Raw genomic sequence first — 21,773 nt, forward strand, 5'->3', positions numbered from 1 at the left:
CTTTACACCCAGCGAGCGAGGAAGCCGGGATTGGTTAGTAGCGTAACGAGCGTGGTGGGGCCGAGGGTGCCTTGCCCCCACCCCCCCGCCCAACCGCCCAACCGCCCAACCCCCACCCCTGACCTACAGCGTTAAATGTTCGAGACCGTGAACTTAATGATGCAATTACGTAAGAGGAGCCGCGATATATAACAGACTTTAGGTGCGACCGTGCGAGACAAATCAAATATTGGGGCCCACATCCGACCGATTGCCACACCCCCTGAGCTGATAATGTCGTTGCTCCGCCACTGTTTCATATGTATGTTGAACGTCTTTCACACCATACGTAGCCAACCGTGCTTATCGGAGGTGCGTGTGGAACGGACAACAAACTAAACACAAAAATCAGTAAAAGAAAGTAATTTTTAATCTAGATTTAAAATTGCATTGCTCCGGTGGCTTCTTAATATTGGAAGAAAATTAACCCGTAAAAACAAAGTTTTTTACTATAAATCCTTTATATGCGTGGCATCGGGGCGGCTAGAGTCCTCTCGTCCTCTGGCTTGAGATGGCTGCCACCTATGGGTCAGATGATTGTCTGCCACCATTAAGCAATTGGTAATTAAATATTTAACAAAAATTTCCCTAAACAGTGTAAAATTTGGGAAAAAACTTTTTCACGAAAATTAATTGTCACGCACAACGAGTCTGTGTGCAAAATGTCAGCTCGATTGGATCACGGGAAGTGGGTTAAAACACGACCGAAAGATTTGCACGGTCGTAAGCAAGCAAGCAAGCACGCAAGCACGCAAGCAAGCAAGTGAACTTTATATAAAGGATTTAACAAGTAAACCGTAAAAACAAAGTTTTTCACTATAAATCCTTTATATGCGTGGCGGCTAGAGTCTTCTCGTCCTCTGGCTTGAGATGGCTGCCACCTATGGGTCAGATGATTGTCTGCCAGTATTAAGCAATTGGTAATTAAATATTTAATTTGTTTTCCCTAAACAGTGTAAAATTTTGGGAATTTTTTTTCACGAATATTAATTGTCTCGCACAACGAGTCTGTGTGGAAAATGTCAGCTCGATTGGATCACGGGAAGTGGGTTAAAAAACGACCGAAAGATTAGCACGGTCGTAAGCAAGCAAGCACGCAAGCAAGCAAGCACGCAAGCAAGCAAGCAAGCGAACTTAATATAAAGGATTTAAAAAGAGCGCTCCAGACGGCCGCAGAAACGCATCTGAAAGTGCGCGATGCGGTGACCGTCTTTGTTCGACAGTTAGCAAAAAGCCGCTGCTGCGAGGATAGCCGAAGTTCGCGTGATGGCTTCTGCTCCTTGACGAGACCGGCAACGTGTTGAGGGTCCGAGGCCATTTCCGTGAGTATGGCATAAGTGTAGTACGGCACTACTACTATTTCACGCTGGCCAGAGACATCTTGGAAGGGATGGGAGTACCCACACTTTATCCCACCACATGCGACCTGCCGCGTGTGATGGTGTACGGAAAAATGCATTAAGCAAATTAAACAGTTTCGCCGTAACTAAGTTCGTTCCCTGTTACTCTAGGCCACTGCGGGTAAGACCGTGCAGCAGATCACCTGTTAATGCTACGGGGCGATAGACTGCCATTTGCGTTGAATTGTCCATGAAATCTTTGCAGGCAAAGCTGTAGCGAATTTTAAAAGAACCGCGCACATCACGTTGCTCACTGTACCCGATAGGAATTTGTTTGTGTGTGTGCCTGTGCAACAGCGCTTCACGACACACGATTAATAGGCCTTCACCTTCCCGGCCGGACCTTGCTATAGAAGCTATTAGGACGCATTCTGCAAATGTGGGTTTCTTTTTAAGTCTATTAATTCTGCCGATATCATTTAAGTTATTGATTTTTTTTCCCGACTGCCAATTTAGCCAGCGCTTGCCCATTAGGTTTTCTCAAAGGCTCTCTCCCAATTCCCTGTACGGCTACCACGGGGTCACTACCGCGACCAACGGCGCAGCCCTGCAATTCGCTTGCTCACGCCACGACTGGCGGATGGGCCTCCGTTAGAGCGAGCTCTGCAGAGCCCCCCTCTACCTAGGGGGTACTGTGGTGGCGAGATGTTAACTACCTCGCCTGGTATACAGGAGGTCGTGGGTTCAATCCCGACCCTGACGATGCCTGTATATTTGGAGCTTGCATGTTCTCAAACGTGGTCGCGTGGATTTTTTTTCGGGGTCCTCTGTGTTTTCCCCTCCACATTTAGAATGAGAATATGATTTTGGTTGCTATAAATTTCCACGTGATGAGCCACTTCGTTGAGCTATAATTTGTGGCCAGGTCACTTCTGAAAGAGCTATTAGATAGAGCTCAGTGGGTTTTACCTGCTAAAATAAAAATAATTACGGCAAATTTTGGGCCTACTCTGTCGTATTGGCCAAACATCTTGAAAGTGGTGGGAATACCCACTTCACCTTACCACAAGCACCACGGGCGATGGACAAAGACCGTCATTCACGTGGAAATCTTGGAATCACACTGAGAGTTCGAAAGAGGGACACAGAGATTAGAGAACACACGCACAAGTTGTCCTTCTCCCCGCACCTCCGATTCGTGCGGTTGGCTACATACGGTGAGAAAGAAGTTCAACATACATGCGTACAACACGTCGCTGGAGAGAATGATGGCTGGCGGTCGAGAACAGTGATGGAAAAGCAGTTCAAGAGAACATCGACCGTGGAGATGGCGCGGTTGAGATCAGCTTTGTGTGCAAGGTGCAGGGCGGGTGGATTGTTTTAGCGCACGATCATGAGAGATGACAACTGAATTTTCGATTTAAAGCTTTCGTGACTGCAGGGATTCATCGTCTTGGTTCTTTCGGTAAAGTTACGTAGAATGAAAATAATAAAATAATAAAACATAATAAAATAATTCTCGCGACGTTTCGGCCACAACGCAAGCAGCCGAACAGGTCGACAGACCTGTTCTCCACCTGAGGACGGCTGCTTGCGTTGTGGCCGAAACGTCGTGAGAACTATTTTATTATGTTTTATTTTTATTATTTTATTATTTTCATTCTACGTGGCTTTACCGAAAGAACCAAGAAGAAGATGACAACTGCTTGCAGTGGATTGAGGATGACGATGATGAAAATAGCCACACACATTCACAAAATCGCATGTGCTCATACATAATCCACTCGGAGTAATATGCTCAAATGAATATTCTAATATTTATTCAATGGACTTGCATAGCAAGCCTCAATACCCAATAGAAAAACATACACTAAAAATACTTATATATAGTAAATGTAAATTTACTAAAAGATTATCTGCCATTGAGTCTTAGCATTTATTGCATCCTAAAGATGTAATATTAAGTAAAGATGTAAAGCTTAACATTGCAGTTTACCGTCTCCTACATAAAACAAAAAAAATATCATTTTATACGATCTAATTGGCTATTAAAATCAGGGCTGCTAATCTTGGGAGTCGTATGGCACACACACGCAGATTCACGGGGAGTAGATTTGCTGCCTGGGCTGCACATTTGCAACAAAAAGAAAATGAATTTGGTGGCATATTGGTTTGTAACATTTTAATTCACAAAAGCGCGAATCTCATAATTACCATCTGTGCACCAGAACACAACATCTATTGCGAGCTTGCGTACATCAGCAATTATGCATGCGGACCGCAAAAAAGGCAATAAAATATACATAAAAATGATGTCTTTTCAGCGAGTGACCAAGTTACAGGCTGTACTTTAACAGTGGGGGGGAGAGGTGCAGGGAGGTGTTGACAGCCTCCAGGCAACGGCAGAATGCTCCTTTAGAACATGTGTGCACACACCACAGAGACAAAGATCCCCCGTATATCCTTTCATAGGCTGTTGAGGCAAGTGCTTTTCGCGAGCAGCACCCATGACGTCCAACAGGGCCCACGATGGGGGTGGGTGGCCAGCACCACGTCCGGCCGCCTTTGTCTTTTCAGTGCTGACGTTACACACTGCAAACAGGTACTCATTTTTAAGGCCGAGTTGACCTAAGGGAGGCCCTGAACCGGTTCAATATATTCACCAATGTTGTTGCTCATGAGTTGAATTTAAACTCGGGTCACCGGGTTCGAAGCGCAGTACGCTAAAAAAACTGCGCCAAAGCTTTGCACGTACACGCATACACATCTGCACGCGCACGCACGCACACGCGAGGTCTGTTTTTTGATAATGTGAAAGTTTTTTGTTTAGTTAAATTGATGAAAAATTCCAAACCTCTTGATAATTTTGTCCATTCATCGAGAAAGCTTTCATTCACAGTGTGTGGGAACGTGCGGTGATTAGCGCGTGACAAAGGAACCCGACATGTGGATTGTGTTTTTATCCGCAGTGCCAACGTTGACAACAGCAGCATTAACAAGAAATTTCGTTTCATGATGGAGCGCCCTTTCCACCGGGGGGAGTTTTAGAGCGTTTTAAACGCGGTAAGAGACTTGCCTCACACCTCGGCACATTTGAAAGGGTACCCCCAGTGTCAGCTGCCCCGGTGAGCACCAGGCGACCGAGGACTTGGCCTGCTCTGCCAATAGGGATGCGATGGTTGCGATGTGCAATCCCAATTGAGTAAATTTCGGGTAAATTATTTTTGGGAGTCGGAATTTTGAAAAGTTGGTAGCATGAGTCCCTCCGCATTTAGAATCAATGTGCATTTGGAGCATTTTGCTGCTTTATACATTTCTGCACGATAAGCCACTTTCGTTGAGCTATCATTTGCGGCCAGGTCGCTTCTCAAAAACGGATGTATAGCTCAGTTGGTGCCTTACCTGGCAAAATAAAAAATAAAAATTAGTTTAGTTTAGTTTTGAACAACGTCACGGCATCTTTAATGTCCACTGTGAAGCGGACAGCTCGTGTTTTTCGTTTGATGTGCACGAGCGCTATTAACCAGGGCGGTCGCTGGTCTCAAACTGATGGAGTATGTCAACCGCTGTGACAATTGAGCTTCTTTTACGAAATAGATGTGGGGGGAGAGGTGGCGCTGCACTGTGAAAAGGGTGACGAGTTCGATTCCCGGCCAACATCGGTGTGGATTAATATCGCTACCGCTCCTAGACTACTTTGTATGTATGTTGTATGTATGTTGTATGTATGTTGTATGTATGTTGTATGTATGTTGTATGTATGTATGTATGTTGACCTTAATTTCGCACCATACGTAGCCAACCATGATAAATCGGAGGCAGGGGTGCTAATTGGAGGTGTGAGAAATCAGCAGTGGCGGCTCGTCAATAGAGGGCGCAGGGGCGCCGCCCCCATCAAGATTCAAGAATATACATATACAAAAATTATATAAAAATACATAAATAAAATATTTTTTTCATACGATGTGCCGGCTGGTAGTAAGATAAGCATCAGCATTTAATAAAAACTGGCTTTAATCGGTCAACTATTTTCTATGTTTTTCAATGTGTTTCATGCGGGGCGCCGGACAAATGGATGTCTATGTGAGACTTTAAATTTTCGGACAGCATGTGACCTGAAGCTGGTCTCTAATTGGTTTCTTAAAGATTCTCCTCGGGGCGCAAGTCGTTGCGTCCCTGGCCAATCAGAATTGGATATATGTTATTTTATCCAATCTGATTGGTTCTCGTCACCTGTCATTCAAATTTACGTTCTGGGCCACTACTGCGAGTGCGCAGGCGACACCACTTCGACACTTGCTAGGCTGATCAAATTTTTTGTGTAAACAATGGCAGCAGTTCATCCAAATTCTGTAATTTATTTACAAAAAACCCTTTCACAAGGCTTTCGCTGGAAGAAATAAAAAAGATAAAGGATCTCGGACCGGACCAACCCGATTTACAAATCCAGCAGCAGGCCAGTGACAGAGGACGAAGCTACACACGAAGCTTCACCCGCGCTTGTTATGAGAAACGGAGGTGGCTGGCTGGATGTGATGTTAGCAATTCTCTTTTTTGTTTTCCCTGTCTTTTATTTCAAAGTGTCGGCACTGAAGTTTTGTGGACAACGACGGGGGTAAGAGACCTCAAACATCTCTCTGACAAATGCAAACGTCATGAAAGTAGCCGCAGCCATATTGATAATAGCATGAAACTAACGTTTTTATGTTCAAGTAGGAAACATGCTTTTTGGTACTTTGGTCTGAAATGTATATAAAAGAGAAACATTTATGTTCAAGTAGGAAACATGCTTTTTGGTACTTTGGTCTGAAATGTATATAAAAGAGAAACATTTATGTTCAAGTAGGAAACATGCTTTTTGGTACTTCTTTTGGTCTGAAATGTAAATAAAGATCATCAAAATTTATATTCAAGTAGTCAAAATGGTTTTTGGTACTGCTTTATATTTATTTGCCCCCCTCAATAAAATAAAAAAAAATGCGCCCCCCCAAAAATAAATATCACCAGCCGCCACTGGAAATCAGAGGTGCTTTAACCAACCACCGCTTACAGAGTGTGGTGTGGTATGGTCAAACAACTCCCCATTGATTGATAAGGTAGAGGGGAGTCCTTACTTTAAACAGTGGATTAACACAGGGCTCAAAATTATGCAGTAACACCGGACTAGAAATGGACCCAGATGCCACCTCCGATTTGCACGGTTGGTTATGTACGGTGCGAAAGAAGGTCAACACAGATGCATACATACAGACGAGATTCCAATGGGGTGCAAAAACTCCCTTGCAATGGTGGCAAATGACGCAGAAAAAAATGTATAACTGCTTTGCGTGTTAAACGTGTACTGCCACAGCATGCAGGACAACCAAACTATTACAAAAAAACTAAAACTGAAAGGGTAGTAAAAAAAAAACCCCAAGACAACTACAAAAATGGAACACACGTTTGTCAGATCACAAAGTTGGACCCAACAAACCTCACGGATGTGGCACAACATAAGTCTTCTGCCACTGGTAAACAAAGAAAATAAGGTGACCGCCTTTCTTCCCGAAACCGCATTGCATCACCGCTTGAAAGAACGTAACCTTTTTTTTTAAGTCAAAATCTATATTTTTAAAAGCACCGCAATTACAGAGCATATTCATTTGCAAGGGCACGTACACACAATGATCAAAGATCCCCCATATAGCCTTAACAGACTGTAAGGGCAAGTGCTGTTAGCGAGCACCTATGAAGGCCGGAACGGTACACGAGGGTGTGGGTGGCCAGCACCACGCCCAACCGCCTTTGTCTCCCCAGTGGCAATGTTTACACACCACACCAGGTACTCATTTCAGGCTGAGTCGACCTAAGGGAGGCCCAGGACCGGTTCAGATAATCGCCACTGGTGTTGGCCGTGAGCGAGAATCGTACCCGGGTCGCCAGGTTCGTAGCGCAGCGCGCTAACCGCTACACTACCACACGTACGCACAGACACACGCACACACGCAAGGCAGAACGAGTGCACGGCAAACGCATTGTGTTCCAGCCACCACCTTTGTTGAAGACGACACATTAATTACAATCAAAGCCGTTTGTGTACAATCGCACGCCGGCGCCATGAATAAAACGGGAGGGCGATTTTATTTTAGTTTTTTTTGCCGACACAGCGCCGCCGCTCCTCGCCAGAGAGCCATCGCCCACAGTGCCTTTGACCTCAATCGCTCGGACCGGAGGTCAAGTAAAAAACATGAACCCGAGCACACGCGTCTCTATTCACAGCGACAAGATCGTCGTCGGCTTTGACCCCTGATGAATGAACTCATTAAATAACGCGCACGGATAGATGTACCGCCACGAAGGCCCCCCCCCCCACCACCACCACGACCACTCAATTTAGACTTATGGATTGTGGGGGCAAGTGCTGTTAGTGACAAGATCAACCCCCGCCCCCAACCCTCTCCCACCCAGCCCCCATAGCTGTACGGTACAGGCTGTTGGGAGAAAAAGTGCTGTTAGCGAGCACCTATTAAGGCCCGGCACGGAGCACGGTGAGAGTTTGCTCGTCGTTAGTAAGCGTCTATTCAATTAGGAAAGGCGCAACAAACGGAGCGGTGGGGTTACCTACCATCCACTCCCAGCCACCTTTGGCTCACCCATTTCTGACGCTGCTCATCATACCGCGCTAGCTACTCAATTGAGCTTGAAATGAACACGCGGACCATGAAACGAGTGGACAGTGTCGAATAAAATCGAACTGGAGGTGACAAAAGTCCGCTCAGAAGCACGGACCAGGTGCACGAAGCTAGGAAGAGGAACACGTGGCTTTGAGAACGGCCCCGATCGAAAGAGATCAATTTGACTGTTTGGGAAGAGTAAAACTAAACCATTTTAAAGCTAAACAAATTTTTATTTAACCAGGTAAGGCCCACTGAGCGAGAGCTCTTTTTCCGAAGCGACCTGGCCACACATGATAGCTCAACAAAGTGGCTTATCACGTGGAAATTCAAAATAGCCAAATACTCAAAAGGCATTTTTCTAAATGTGGAGGGAAAACCGGAGGGTCTGGTGAAAAATCGACGTGGCCACGAGGAGACGGAGAAACTCAGACTCCAAATATACAAGTATCGTCATGGTCGGGATCGAATCCACGACCTCCTGCATACCAGGCGAGGGAGTTAGCATCTATCGACCGCGGCACCGCGTCATCCTCCTCCTGCCCCCCTCTCACCCTCCTTCCCTCCCACGTTTGTTTAGAGTGCAGGAGTTTGCTGTGGTGTAGCCACATTGGGGATGGCGTTGTGAGACGGGCGAGTGAGCGGGCGCCCGCCAGCGCGAGCACGCACGACACAGCGGCGAGCCGGGCAGACAACGGAGAAATCGAGGGGACGCCCATTATCCGCTGCATGGCACCCAGGTGGTCGCCATCGCCCTCTTACGATTATTATTCAGCTGCCGTGGTTTCCAATTTAAAATTTTGTACCGGTGAGAAATGAAATCCGAGCCATTGTTGCGCAAATGAAATGCCATTCACATGTCAGAGAACAACAAAAAAATTTTCGCCTGTTCAGCCTTATGGGCTGTTTGGGCTCTCTGCTGCCAGCGAACACCTTTCAAGCGAAGTGGTGCATGATGGGATGGTATGTCCAGCACCACACCCAGCCAGCTGCCTTTGTCTCCACAGTGGCGATGTTTTCACATCGCATTAGGTACTCATTTGAGGCGGACTCAACGTAGATGACACCCAGAACCGCTTCAGATAATCGTCACTGGTGTTCGCTGTGAGTGGGAATCGAACTCGGGTCACCGGGTTCGTAGGTCAGTACGCTAACCATTGCACTATCGCTCCCCACGCAGATGCGCACACACACACACACACGGCCATTTGAACCTTTGGAAATAGTATAATTCTGTCGGCCTAATTCAGAAAAAAGCCACAGGCCCAATGTTATGCTCATTTCACAAGCCCCTTTATAAGACTTTTATAGAATATGTATATCGTGTGTAAAATTACTAACACCGGTGAAGAAATATTGAAAAGTGATTGCTTGCCATATTATTCTTTTATTTATAACGGATTCTCCAACTTTTGTACAATGGTCCAGGAGACAATCGTACAATTTCAAAAACACTTTTTGGTCTTATACTTGATAATTGTTTTTTTTACCCTTCTATCTGGCAACAAAACTGACACCTTTTTACAAGGAGTCATGTTTGCATAGACCGCAATACCTGCAGTCATAATACAAACAAAAGACATAACTCTGATAATGTGCACTGTCCTTGAAGTTGATTGGTCCAGACCCGAGACAGCTTTCCTTAGAGCCTAGTCTCACATGGGTTGGACCAGATGACGCCAAAAGGCGCACAACTCAAAGACAATGCACCTCATTCTCTGATGATAAAAGGTGTCAGTTTTGTTGCCAGATAGAAGGGTAAAAAACCAATTATCATATTTTTACTGGCAAATGAGGTTCCCATAGTGGTCTTATACTTGTAAAAGGTTCAATTTCAAGGCACAACAACAATCTCAAATTCTTTTTAAACTTAAACAAATATATAGGAATAGGGCAAGTGATACATTTATATATGTACTTTAATAAAATACTGATATTTTGAGCCATTTGTCAATCCAACGTTGGATTAAGGGCCCCTCAAGACGGTGTCGATCGTGGGGATTGTTTGACCGTACTTCACCACGGCGGTCATCATGAGCAGAAGTGTTTCGAGCCTGGAATTGAACGGGGAAGGGGTGTTGGTCTCTCAGCAGTATGGGAACGAGCAGAGGAAATTCTGGACAATTCCAAACAACCGCCGTGTCGGCCATGGGCGTTGTTTTTTTCGTGGCCTAGCGAAGCAGATGGTCCAGGATCGGGTTCGGATATCACTCGCCACCAACATGAGCCATGATCAAGAATCGAACTCGGGGTGTCGGGTTCATAGCGGAGCACTCCGAGCAACGAACCTCCACTCCATCCATCGTTTAATAATTGACAACAACAAAAACTTACGGTCGTGAACAATGCTGCCTCAAAATGCAAAAATATATACACATTGCAAAGCAACATAAAATTGATGACTTTTCAGGAATTTGACTTTTTTGTTGTTAATTGTGCTCGTGTACCACTGACAACGCATCAGCAGCAGCATCGCCAAACAAAGTCGTCAAATAATTTACAAGACCATGATTGAAAAGTGCATTCCAAATGAAGTTTCCCCCCCCCCCCCCCCCCCACTTTTGCACGTCAATACACGTACAACAAAGACAAAGATCCCCCGTATAGCCTATACCAGTCTGTCGGGGCAAGTGCTGTTGACAAGCTCCTATGAAGGCTGGAAAGGCACATGAGGGGGTGGGTGGCCAGCACCACGCCCGGCCGCCTTTGTCTCCCCAGTGGCGATGTTTACTACACACCACACCAGGTACTCGTTTGCGACTGAGTCCATCTCAGGGAGGCCCAGGACCAGTTCAGGTGTTGGCCGTGAGCGGGAATCGAACTCGGGTCGCTGGGTTCGTAGCAGAGCCTGCTCACCGCGACACTACCGCACCCACAACAACACACCAACACACGAACGCACAGGTGACACAACACAACCCGCGCGCAACGATGGCGGCGGCGACAACGCAGGTGTTTAACCGGGTCCCTTCTCACTTAATTGCACCTACAGACGCGGCAGACACGCTATAAATAATGAACGAGAAACAGCGCGCGGTAATGATTCATACGCCGCCCGAAGGCAACGGGGCTTTATCGTTAGGTTGCAGCTTCAGTCTCTTTCAAAGAAAAAAAAAACCCAATCCCCCTACACGCTCCCGTGTATACGGTGTCGTGTACCGCGGGACATCTGCCGTTAACCCCTTCATAGCGCGTGTCGGCGCGTTCCGGGCGGCGTTTTCCCCACATCAGCGCGCGTTTGAAATCAGGGGGACCGTTGCCCACGTTCGTCGTCGTCTTATTTTTAATTTTGGGGGAGTTTTTTTTCTGTAATTATATTCGTGCACGGCGTTTGAAAAAATGTTACACTCGCAGCTGGCGCCACGGTACTTTGCTCGAAACGCATTAATCCGATCATGCATTTGATGTTTTGGAAAGAACACAAACCTGATCGCTCAGGGAACACGATGTGTGCGTTTCGATAACTTGTGATTTATTTTTAAAGTGCGCGCGAGCTTAAATTGTAATTGCCATTGTAAAAGCAGGGCTGTGCAGGTTGGCAGACGGTCAAAGCCAAGGGCCAGGAAGAATTGTGTTGAAATGTTATAGAGCGCGAGTAAAGCCGGGGTTAGCTGCTAACCATTGGCGTAGCTATCGAGTATGCAGGCGGTGTAACTGCACCAGGGTCAATGGGGCTAGGGGGCCCCAAGCATCAGGCTGCAAAGACATGGGAAACAGAACAGGAGAATCCCCTCCCCCCATATCATTCTGTACACGAGGCCCCATGCTAACCATCCTCCACCGCCACCTTTAAACTGTCATCATGAGGCCATCGGAGCAATAAGCAGTTGCGATTCCAGAATCACGGAAGGAAGTTGAAGCGAAATAAATATTCGGGTTGTACCTCGCGCACACACGCGGCAGTAGCAACGGCACTCGGCGCAACCTGTAGCACAAACCCAGCAGCACAAACCCAGCAGCACAAACCCAGCAGCACAAACCCAGCAGCACAAAGCCAGCAGCACAAAGCCAGCAGCACAAAGCCAGCAGCACAAAGCCAGCAGCACAAAGCCAGCAGCACAAACCCAACAGCACAAACCCAGCAGCACAAAGCCAGCAGCACAAAGCCAGCAGCACAAAGCCAGCAGCACAAAGCCAGCAGCACAAAGCCAGCAGCACAAACCCCGCAGCACAAACCCAGCAGCACAAAGCCAGCAGCACAAACCCAGCAGCACAAACCCAGCAGCACAAACCCAGCAGCACAAAGCCAGCAGCACAAAGCCAGCAGCACAAACCCAACAGCACAAACCCAGCAGCACAAACCCAGCAGCACAAACCCAGCAGCACAAACCCAGCAGCACAAACCCAGCAGCACAAAGCCAGCAGCACAAAGCCAGCAGCACAAAGCCAGCAGCACAAAGCCAGCAGCACAAACCCAACAGCACAAACCCAGCAGCACAAACCCAGCAGCACAAACCCAGCAGCACAAACCCAACAGCACAAAGCCAGCAGCACAAAGCCAGCAGCACAAACCCAGCAGCACAAACTCAGCAGCACAAACCCAGCAGCACAAACCCAGCAGCACAAACCCAGCAGCACAAAGCCAGCAGCACAAACCCAGCAGCACAAACCCAGCAGCACAAACCCAGCAGCACAAACCCAGCAGCACAAACCCAACAGGACAAACCCAACAGCACAAACCCAACAGCACAAACCCAACAGCACAAACCCAGCAGCACAAACCCAACAGCACAAACCCAGCAGCACAAACCCAGCAGCACAAACCCCGCAGCACAAACCCAGCAGCACAAACCCAGCAGCACAAAGCCAGCAGCACAAAGCCAGCAGCACAAAGCCAGCAGCACAAAGCCAGCAGCACAAACCCAACAGCACAAACCCAGCAGCACAAACCCATTAGCACAAACCCAGCAGCACAAACCCAGCAGCACAAACCCAACAGCACAAAGCCAGCAGCACAAAGCCAGCAGCACAAACCCAACAGCACAAACCCAGCAGCACAAACCCAACAGCAAAAACCCAGCAGCACAAACCCAGCAGCACAAACCCAACAGCACAAAGCCAGCAGCACAAAGCCAGCAGCACAAACCCAGCAGCACAAACTCAGCAGCACAAACCCAGCAGCACAAACCCAGCAGCACAAACCCAGCAGCACAAACCCAGCAGCACAAACCCAGCAGCACAAACCCAGCAGCACAAACCCAACAGGACAAACCCAACAGCACAAACCCAACAGCACAAACCCAACAGCACAAACCCAGCAGCACAAACCCAGCAGCACAAACCCAGCAGCACAAACCCAGCAGCACAAACCCAGCAGCACAAACCCAGCAGCACAAACCCAGCAGCACAAACCCAGCAGCACAAACCCAGCAGCACAAACCCAGCAGCACAAACCCATATAAAGATGCCGCCGCTCCCTCTCCAGCTGAAGAAAATTCTCTCATCAGCCGGGGGTGGGGGGGGGGCAGAATTAAACGAATTTTTGTTTAAAAATCCTGCATGTGTACAGACCGACACTGAGGGATAGATTAGATTTTTCTTTTATATCTTGGCACATGTTCAATTTCATCCGAAATTCGTTTTTGTTTGACTAAAACGTAGCGACGTCCCCATCACCAACAGTGAAACGAAAATTGCCAACATTTGTTTTCATGGATTTTTTTTTATTTGGCCAAGACTTGAATCTAGGCCAAAATGTTCAAAAGTATTGCATTGGCAGAGTGCACGTAAACATCCTTCGCCTTGTTGTTGTCGTCTTACCTGAGAAGTGTACACAAGTTTCTAAAAAGGCAATGGAGGAGTGCATAGCAGGCTCTGGATACATTTAAGTGAAGATAGTTGAATGGTTTTATGACCAGATAATGTGGATAGCTTTTAGGAGACAGCAGAGGCCTGCGGAGTCATCAAAGGTGTTTTTTTTTATGGGATGGTGTGCTTGAATGTATTTACGGCCGAATAATCTCAGTGGCTGCTCAGAGAGGATATAGTCTTGGGTCTCTTTATGATATGGTTGGTCTTAGGGTAGAGTCCTCTGGATGCTGATAGGGGGGAAGGCCACTTTTGAAAGTCTTCATGTCAGGTGCAATCCGACACGTCTACAACAGACAGAGGCCTTTGACATATTGAGGGGATGGGCACTGTGCAGTGTGTGTGGTGCACGATGGGTGTTGCAGGCAAGACAGCAGCATCTCACGCATAGACATCTTCAACATTTAACATGTTGACTCTACAGTGACTCTAAGGACGATAGGGAGGGGGGGGACGCCGTGCGGAGGAGCTGTAGCCAACGGTCAAATCTGCAAATCCGTCGGTCAGTCGGTCACTCGGTCATATTTGCTCAAATTTATATTGATGGTGACCCAAGACAACAGCACCACAATGCAGTTCTTCGGGAAATGCTGGATATTTTTTTTTGACACATGCACAGAGACGCTGTGTGCTTTTTTTTTTACACCATTTTCTGCGCGCAGTTTGACATTTTTCGCCGTAGGGTGGACGCACGAGGTGGATTAGTTTCACACATGAAGGACGTGGGTACGTATCCCCTCGCGTCAGATTACACAGTAAGTCGCCCCCCCCCTCCCCCTTCGGCTGTTGTGTCTCTCCACCGAGTGACCCTTTTAATCCACCCACAAGTTTCATTCGAACGGTAAAACGCGTCCATTGCAATCTTCCATCTCCATGGCCACAGGCAATATTTCGCGGAGGACTAAAAGATCTCTCTTCTGCCTCCAAATCCACCAAATTGTGGAGGGAGCAGTGATGTGGCCCGCTGCCCCCCCCCCTCCCCTCCCTGTTGTAGCGCTGCATGTAGCATCACAGGGGGGTTACTTTGACCCCCTGACCCTCGCCCTGACCCACGACGCTCACAACCTCATCCCAGTGGCGTCGCGTGGTTGGCATGGCCGTGGTGCAAGAAAGCTAAATTAGAGCCCCCCCCCCCCCTCTTTTAACCTCCTCACCCCCACCATCGACGTCCCTCCCTCCCTCTTCGTAACTCCGGTGGCCGTGCATGTCCGACCCCGTGCGCCACGGAGCGGTTGCACCGCCTGCACACTTGATAGCGAGCTCGCAGTCTCATCCTCACCACCCGCACGTGCGCGCGTGCGAGTGTGGATGTATGCACATCCGTGCGTGGATGCGTGTGCGTGCGTGCGTGGATGCATGCACGTGTGTGAGTGCGTGCGTGGATGCATGCACATCCATGCGCCCGTGTGTGAGTGCGTGCGTGCGTGGATGCGTGCACATCCATGCGCCTGTGTGTGTGTGAGTGCGTGCACATGCATGTGTGTGAGTGCGTGGATGCGTGCACGTGTGTGAGTGCGTGTTGGAGTGCGTGCGTGGATGCGTGCACGTGTGTGAGTGCGTGCGTGCAAACTCACGGAGCGAGTGCCACTCGTCCTGGCGGATGGCGCGCGTCACGTTGTAAGGCAGGTTTTTTGGCAGCGACGTGGACGAGTAGTGATACTTTATCGGGAAGCAGCGCTGGATGATGCCTGCAGGTCCGACATAAACGGCCGTGAGTTCGCGCCCTCGACAGAGCCAGCAACAGCAGCAGCACATTGGTGGCAGTCGACGAAGACGGCGTAACGCGCGCGTGTAGGTGCGCGCGTGTACGTTTGTTTACACAACACTCGTTTGCGTAGCGTCGAAGTGTAAAATGTGCGTAGGTGTGTGGCAAGTGCACGTGTGTGTGTATACACACACGAGCACTCACGTGCGATGTACACAAATACAACAAGTTGGCACCAGTGGGAATAAAGCTTTCCCTGTTGAACGTGCAAGTGAAATGGGTCGTTAGTTTTTTTTTTATAATACATAGCAGAATTGTAGAATAAGATGTGACCAGGTGATGGCATGAGAGCAATGGTTCTTGAATCTATCCGAGCGTAACTTTGCGTGCTATCTCTACGTACGTGTGGTGGGTTTTATCTGGGTAGTCCGGTTTCCGCCACATGCAAAGCACTCAACGCGATGGGGAAACACCCCAATGCAGGAACCCTCCTGGAAAACCGCCTCGAGACTTGGCGAGTATCGAGACTCAACTGGGTGACTGTGGCGCAAGTGTCTACACGGGGCCATCGTTTGCATAGCAAGTAAAATAAATATAAGAATAAATAGTACTCTTTGGGTCTTTCGGTAAAGTCACGTAGATAGAAAAATAAGAAAAAAATCACGACGTTTCGATCGCAACACGAGAAATCGTCTTCAGGTGAAAGAAACATAGCAGGCGGACTGCTGAGGCAGGAAGAAATATCTATGTGACTTTACCGAAAGACCCAAAGAGTATGAATTCCTGCAGTCACGAAAGCTTTGAGTCAATATAAGAATAGGATGTACCCTTTCTGGCAATAAAATAGATGTGAGAAGATTTTACAACACCAAACTGAAGCTTTTTGCAAGGAATCATGTCTGCATCAACCACACACACGTGTGGTGAACATGCAAACGAAAAAACATGCTCTGGTAGTATATAAAGCATTGTCTTTGAATCTGATTGGTCCACACCAGACACAGCTTTCTTTAGAGTCGTCTCAAACGGTGTTAGACCAGAGGATGCCAAAAGGCGAACAGCACAAAGAGAAATTTTGATTTAAAGCTTTTGTGACTGCAGGGATTCATCTTCTTGGTTCTTTCGGTAAAGTCACGTAGAATGGAAATAATAAAATAATAAAAGTAAAACATAATAAAATAAGAGCACAAAGATAATGCCACTATCAGGACATTGAGAGCTCGGGGTGAGAAGCTACATCACGGGACCTCCCTTGCCAGTATATCAAAATATAATAATAGGTTTTACCCTTTCTGGCAATAAAACAGTTGTGATAAAACGTTAAAACACCATAAGATGTTCAAACACAATGCATGTTCACCACAAGTATATGTGGTTAACGCAGACATGATTCCTTGCAAAAGGTTTGGTGTTTTAACATCTTAACACAACCGTTTTATTTCCAAAAATTGTAAAACCTATTATTATATGTTGATACTCCCAATGGAGGTTCCATGATGAAGTTCAAATAAACTCAAACTCATTGAATAAAGGGTCATTATTTTAGAAAAACGAAAACCCAATGTGGACCGTACGAGCAGCGCAAGAGAAGAAGCAACCTCCCACCACTTGATACATGTATTGATTGAGAATGGCTTTGCTTGATGTGCGTGTCAGAAAATAGAAATAAATCCCATTTATGTTTCTGGCCGAGAAGCAAGATAAGTTTTGAGCACCTGGTCTTCTTCAGAAATTGTTTTTTTACGAAAAGGCATCCAGTGAAACAAAACGCCTCCTATTCTTTTTTGACTCCCACTTGACCCGTGTACAGCTGCCGAGATGGCAACAATTCACATGACCAGATACACGAAGCATGTTTATGTTTTATGTGTTTTTTTCTTTTTCAGGAAAAATACAACACCATTGTGCATCAAACAACACAAGCCTCGCAGCTTTAATGACAGACAAGCTCACGCGGGAAGGGTCGTGCGTGCGTGTACGCTGTGGGGAGCGGTCGTGTTGTGGTTAACGCAAACGCAAGACGCGAACCCGCCCACCCGAGTTCGATTCCCTCTCGTGGCCAACATCACCGGTCAATATCGAGCCAAGTGCTGGACCTGCCCCTAGCTCGACTTGTGGTGCTGCACCCAGGCTTGGATCGTGCATAGATGGGGGCGTAGGTGAGAGGGCGAGCCCTTTGCTAACGAGACTTTAAACTGTGTTGACGCGGCTTTAAATGCCGCGGTATGATAGACGGGGACAAAGGCGATTGCTGCGCGAATGTTGAGGATGAAAGCCAACGGACACAATAAGGTGCAGGCCCCACGCAGGTGCGATGGTGCACGAGGTGACCGGGTGACTCAGAGGTCAAAGGTCAGAGCACTGAGCTGGCACCGCTGAGTTTGAATCCAGGCAGCCAGTTTAAATCGGGTTCTCACGGGCAGTGACGAGACGATGCCCTCCACTCAGACACTAATGATGGCACAGAAACACCTTCTCTCCCCCAACGCATTAAATTTAGTTCTGAACTTAATTTGGCTCAATTCTCGCTTTGAGAATTAAAAAAAATATCGGTTTTTAACTGTCACGCTTCCACGGGCGGTTCTCTACCAGGAAGGTTTGCGCTGCTCTGCGAGAGATGCGAGCGGACACTTCACCAATTGCAATTTTGGGTTAAAAATAAAGAAGCAATCCATCAAAAAAATGATGCGGTGCTGCATCTCCGTGACACAGCAGTTTAGAGGCAACGGTTAGTGGGTCACCGAGATTTGTGAAACTCCCAAACCCAGCAAATGGGTTCATGAACTCATCCATAGAGTGGGCCTTGGGAGTGCCGTCCCTGGTACAGTATTCGGGGGTTTTCTCCAGGCACTCCGGTTTTCCTCCTTCAAGCAAAAACGCTAATGAAAATTGAATTGGACAGATATGCCATTGCAGCAACCTCCTGCCAAAATTGTCTCGAGACTTAGCGAGGCTTGTTATGATGGATAGATAGACAAATGACTATTTACACAGGGGTCTACGAGTAGGGCACAGCAAAGGCCAATGCTCATTATGTTGCATTGATGAACCTTAACAGCAGCTAAGCAGTGCACAGTTGGGTCATGACCCCAGCTGTTCAAAAAAAAGCCATATGACCACGTGACCTCCGATTAGCAAGGTGGGCTACGTACGATGTATGTGAAAGAAATTTAGCATGCACACAAAGACAAATATTCCCCCGTGAAGCCTTAACAGACTGTCGGGGCAAGCACTGTTAACAAAGTAGCACCTATGAAGGTCGAAACGGCACACGAGGGGGTGGATGGCCAGCACCATGCCCGGCCGCCTTTGTCTCCCTAGTGGCAATGTTTTTTTTTACACATCGCACCAGGCACTCATTTGAGGCCGAGTCAGGCCTAGGGGAGGCCCACGTCACCAGTGTTTGCCACGAGCGGGAAATCGAACCCGGGTCGCCGGATTCGTGGCGTGGCGCGGTAACCGTCACGCTACCGCTCCCCACACACACACACCAGCCCTCTCTCACTCTGCTCCCAGACCTGGGCCCTGCAAACCTCACCCACAACTACTAGCATGCCCTCGCTCCCCTCTTTTGCATTAGTGCCCCCCCACCCTCAACGCGCCCCCTCACAGTTGAATCCCAAACGTGGCACCTGCGCCACCAAGTGTCCGTTTGGAACTCAAGAGAGCAGTGCACCACCACGTGCTGGAGAAGGGCCCGCGGAGGTTAATACGTCAGAGCTACGCCTTGAGATTGCCTTCAAGTTGGCGTCCTCGTTCAATCCAAGGCCTAGGAGGGAGCACATTTTCTCACACTACCCGACTCCACGTGGCAGTCGGAGACATTTTTCTTTGTTTTAAATCTCGGGGGTAAGTTGGAAGTTAGGGGCCGTCCATAAATGATGTCACGCACCTAGGCGGGGGGAGGGGTCAGACATTTGTGACGATGTGTGACGAGGGGGGGGGGGGTTATAAATGTGACGTCACATCAAAATGCGTAACTTTAAATAAATATAGACACTTAAATATATAGACTTTTTGATAAATGCTTTCTCCTACAACATCAGAGTGCAGCGCCACATTGAATACGCACTACAATGACAATAGTTTAAAGCGATTTGAAGCATGGTTTTTTTTTGGGGGGGGGGGGCAGAGCTTCGTGACGTCATATTTGCGGGGGGGTCTGACTTTTACTTCCCTTCTACGTGACTTTACCAAAAAAACCAAGAAGAAGGGGGGGGGGGGGGTCAAAAATCTCCAAAATCGCGTGACGTCATTTATGGACGGCCCCTTAGCTGAATTAAGTGAAACATCGAATTTAATCTGTTTTCATTTAGAACTCATCGATGACCATTGTTGTTGTCCTCATCGTCATCGTTGTTGTCTTTGTCATCGTTGTTGTCTTTGTCATTGTTGTTGTCCTCATCGTCATCGTTGTTGTCTTTGTCATTGTTGTTGTCCTCATCGTCGTTGTTGTCTTTGTCATTGTTGTTGTCCTCATCGTCGTTGTTGTCTTTGTCATTGTTGTTGTCCTCATCGTCATCGTTGTTGTCTTTGTCATCGTTGTTGTCTTTGTCATTGTTGTTGTCCTCATCATCGTTGTTGTCTTTGTCATTGTTGTTGTCCTCATCGTCATCGTTGTTGTCTTTGTCATTGTTGTTGTCATCATCATTGTTGTTGTCCTCATCGTCGTTGTTGTCTTTGTCATTGTTGTTGTCATCATCATTGTTGTTGTCCTCATCGTCGTTGTTGTCTTTGTCATTGTTGTTGTCCTCATCGTCATCGTTGTTGTCTTTGTCATTGTTGTTGTCCTCATCGTCATCGTTGTTGTCTTTGTCATCGTTGTTGTCTTTGTCATTGTTGTTGTCCTCATCATCGTTGTTGTCTTTGTCATTGTTGTTGTCCTCATCGTCATCGTTGTTGTCTTTGTCATTGTTGTTGTCATCATCATTGTTGTTGTCCTCATCGTCGTTGTTGTCTTTGTCATTGTTGTTGTCCTCATCGTCATCGTTGTTGTCTTTGTCATTGTTGTTGTCATCATCATTGTTGTTGTCCTCATCGTCGTTGTTGTCTTTGTCATTGTTGTTGTCCTCATCGTCATCGTTGTTGTCTTTGTCATTGTTGTTGTCATCATCATTGTTGTTGTCCTCATCGTCGTTGTTGTCTTTGTCATTGTTGTTGTCCTCATCGTCATCGTTGTTGTCTTTGTCATTGTTGTTGTCATCATCATTGTTGTTGTCCTCATCGTCGTTGTTGTCTTTGTCATTGTTGTTGTCCTCATCGTCATCGTTGTTGTCTTTGTCATTGTTGTTGTCCTCATCATTGTTGTTGTCCTCATCATCATCGTTGTTGTCTTTGTCATCGTTGTTGTCCTCATCGTCCTCATCGTCGCCGCGTGCGTTTTGTCGGCTTTCTCTCCCCTCCCGCCCGCCGCCCCAACAGAGGCGGCAATCCGGTGGCACCCGTAGCTGTGCGCGGCTTCCAGCCCCAGACGGAGGAGCACACGGCCCCCCTATCCGTGCCCGATACCAAACTGCACGATGCCATCACACCCCTACCTAGAATTAGGGATTTTCTCCACGTAAGCCGCCTTAATACGCTGCCGTAAACAGTTTTCTTTTTTTTATATCTCTCTCTCTCCCTCTGTAATGTTGATGCCGGGACTCCTTTTTATTTTTTTATTTTCATCCGATAAATAATTTACAAGCAAGGTGCATTATTCACGCAGCGTCACATTACCACACACACACACACACGGGTGTTGTCGGGCCTGGTGTTTGCCCACGGGGAGTCATGGTTGCATCGGGCCAGGCGGGCAACGAGTGGCATTTAGGCATCGCCAGAGAACGAGCAAAGGCTCAGGGACCCGTGTAGCTTAAGGACCCCCCCCCCCCCACCCCCTAAATTATGAAAATACAGGGTGCTTCAAAAAAATGTTAACACTTACATGGTACTATCGTTTTTAATGGAAAAAGAACAGATAATGCGCTGTAACATGGTAACAAATGTATGTTAATAGCTTCAAAATTCTAGATTTGAAGCTTTCGTGACTGCAAGGATTCATACTCTTAGGTTGTTTCGGTAAAGTCACGTAGGTAAAAAAATATAATAAAAAATTACTAAAAGTAATAATATAAATAAAACAATAAATCACTATTATTTCTTTCAGTAATTTTGTATTTTATTTTTTTACCTACGTGACTTTACCGAAATAACCCAAGAGTACAGCTTCAAAATGTCAAAGAGTCT

The 21,773-nt window shown here is 47.2% G+C and overlaps 1 protein-coding gene across 1 annotated transcript in view; it reads right to left on the reverse strand.

Annotated features, from left to right (window-relative positions):
- Positions 1–21,773, reverse strand: part of LOC144720364 (transmembrane protein 178B-like) — a 152,260-nt gene that overhangs the window by 125,100 nt on the left and 5,387 nt on the right. Inside the window, exon 2 of the mRNA XM_078597081.1 lies at positions 15,415–15,528. Within this exon, the coding sequence (XP_078453207.1) occupies positions 15,415–15,528 (114 nt within the window). The remainder of the gene's footprint in view (positions 1–15,414; positions 15,529–21,773) is intronic.

Source organism: Lampetra planeri, chromosome 8 (genome assembly GCF_965212315.1).
Source record: "Lampetra planeri chromosome 8, kcLamPlan1.2.h2, whole genome shotgun sequence".
Classification (NCBI taxonomy): Eukaryota; Metazoa; Chordata; class Hyperoartia; order Petromyzontiformes; family Petromyzontidae; genus Lampetra; species Lampetra planeri.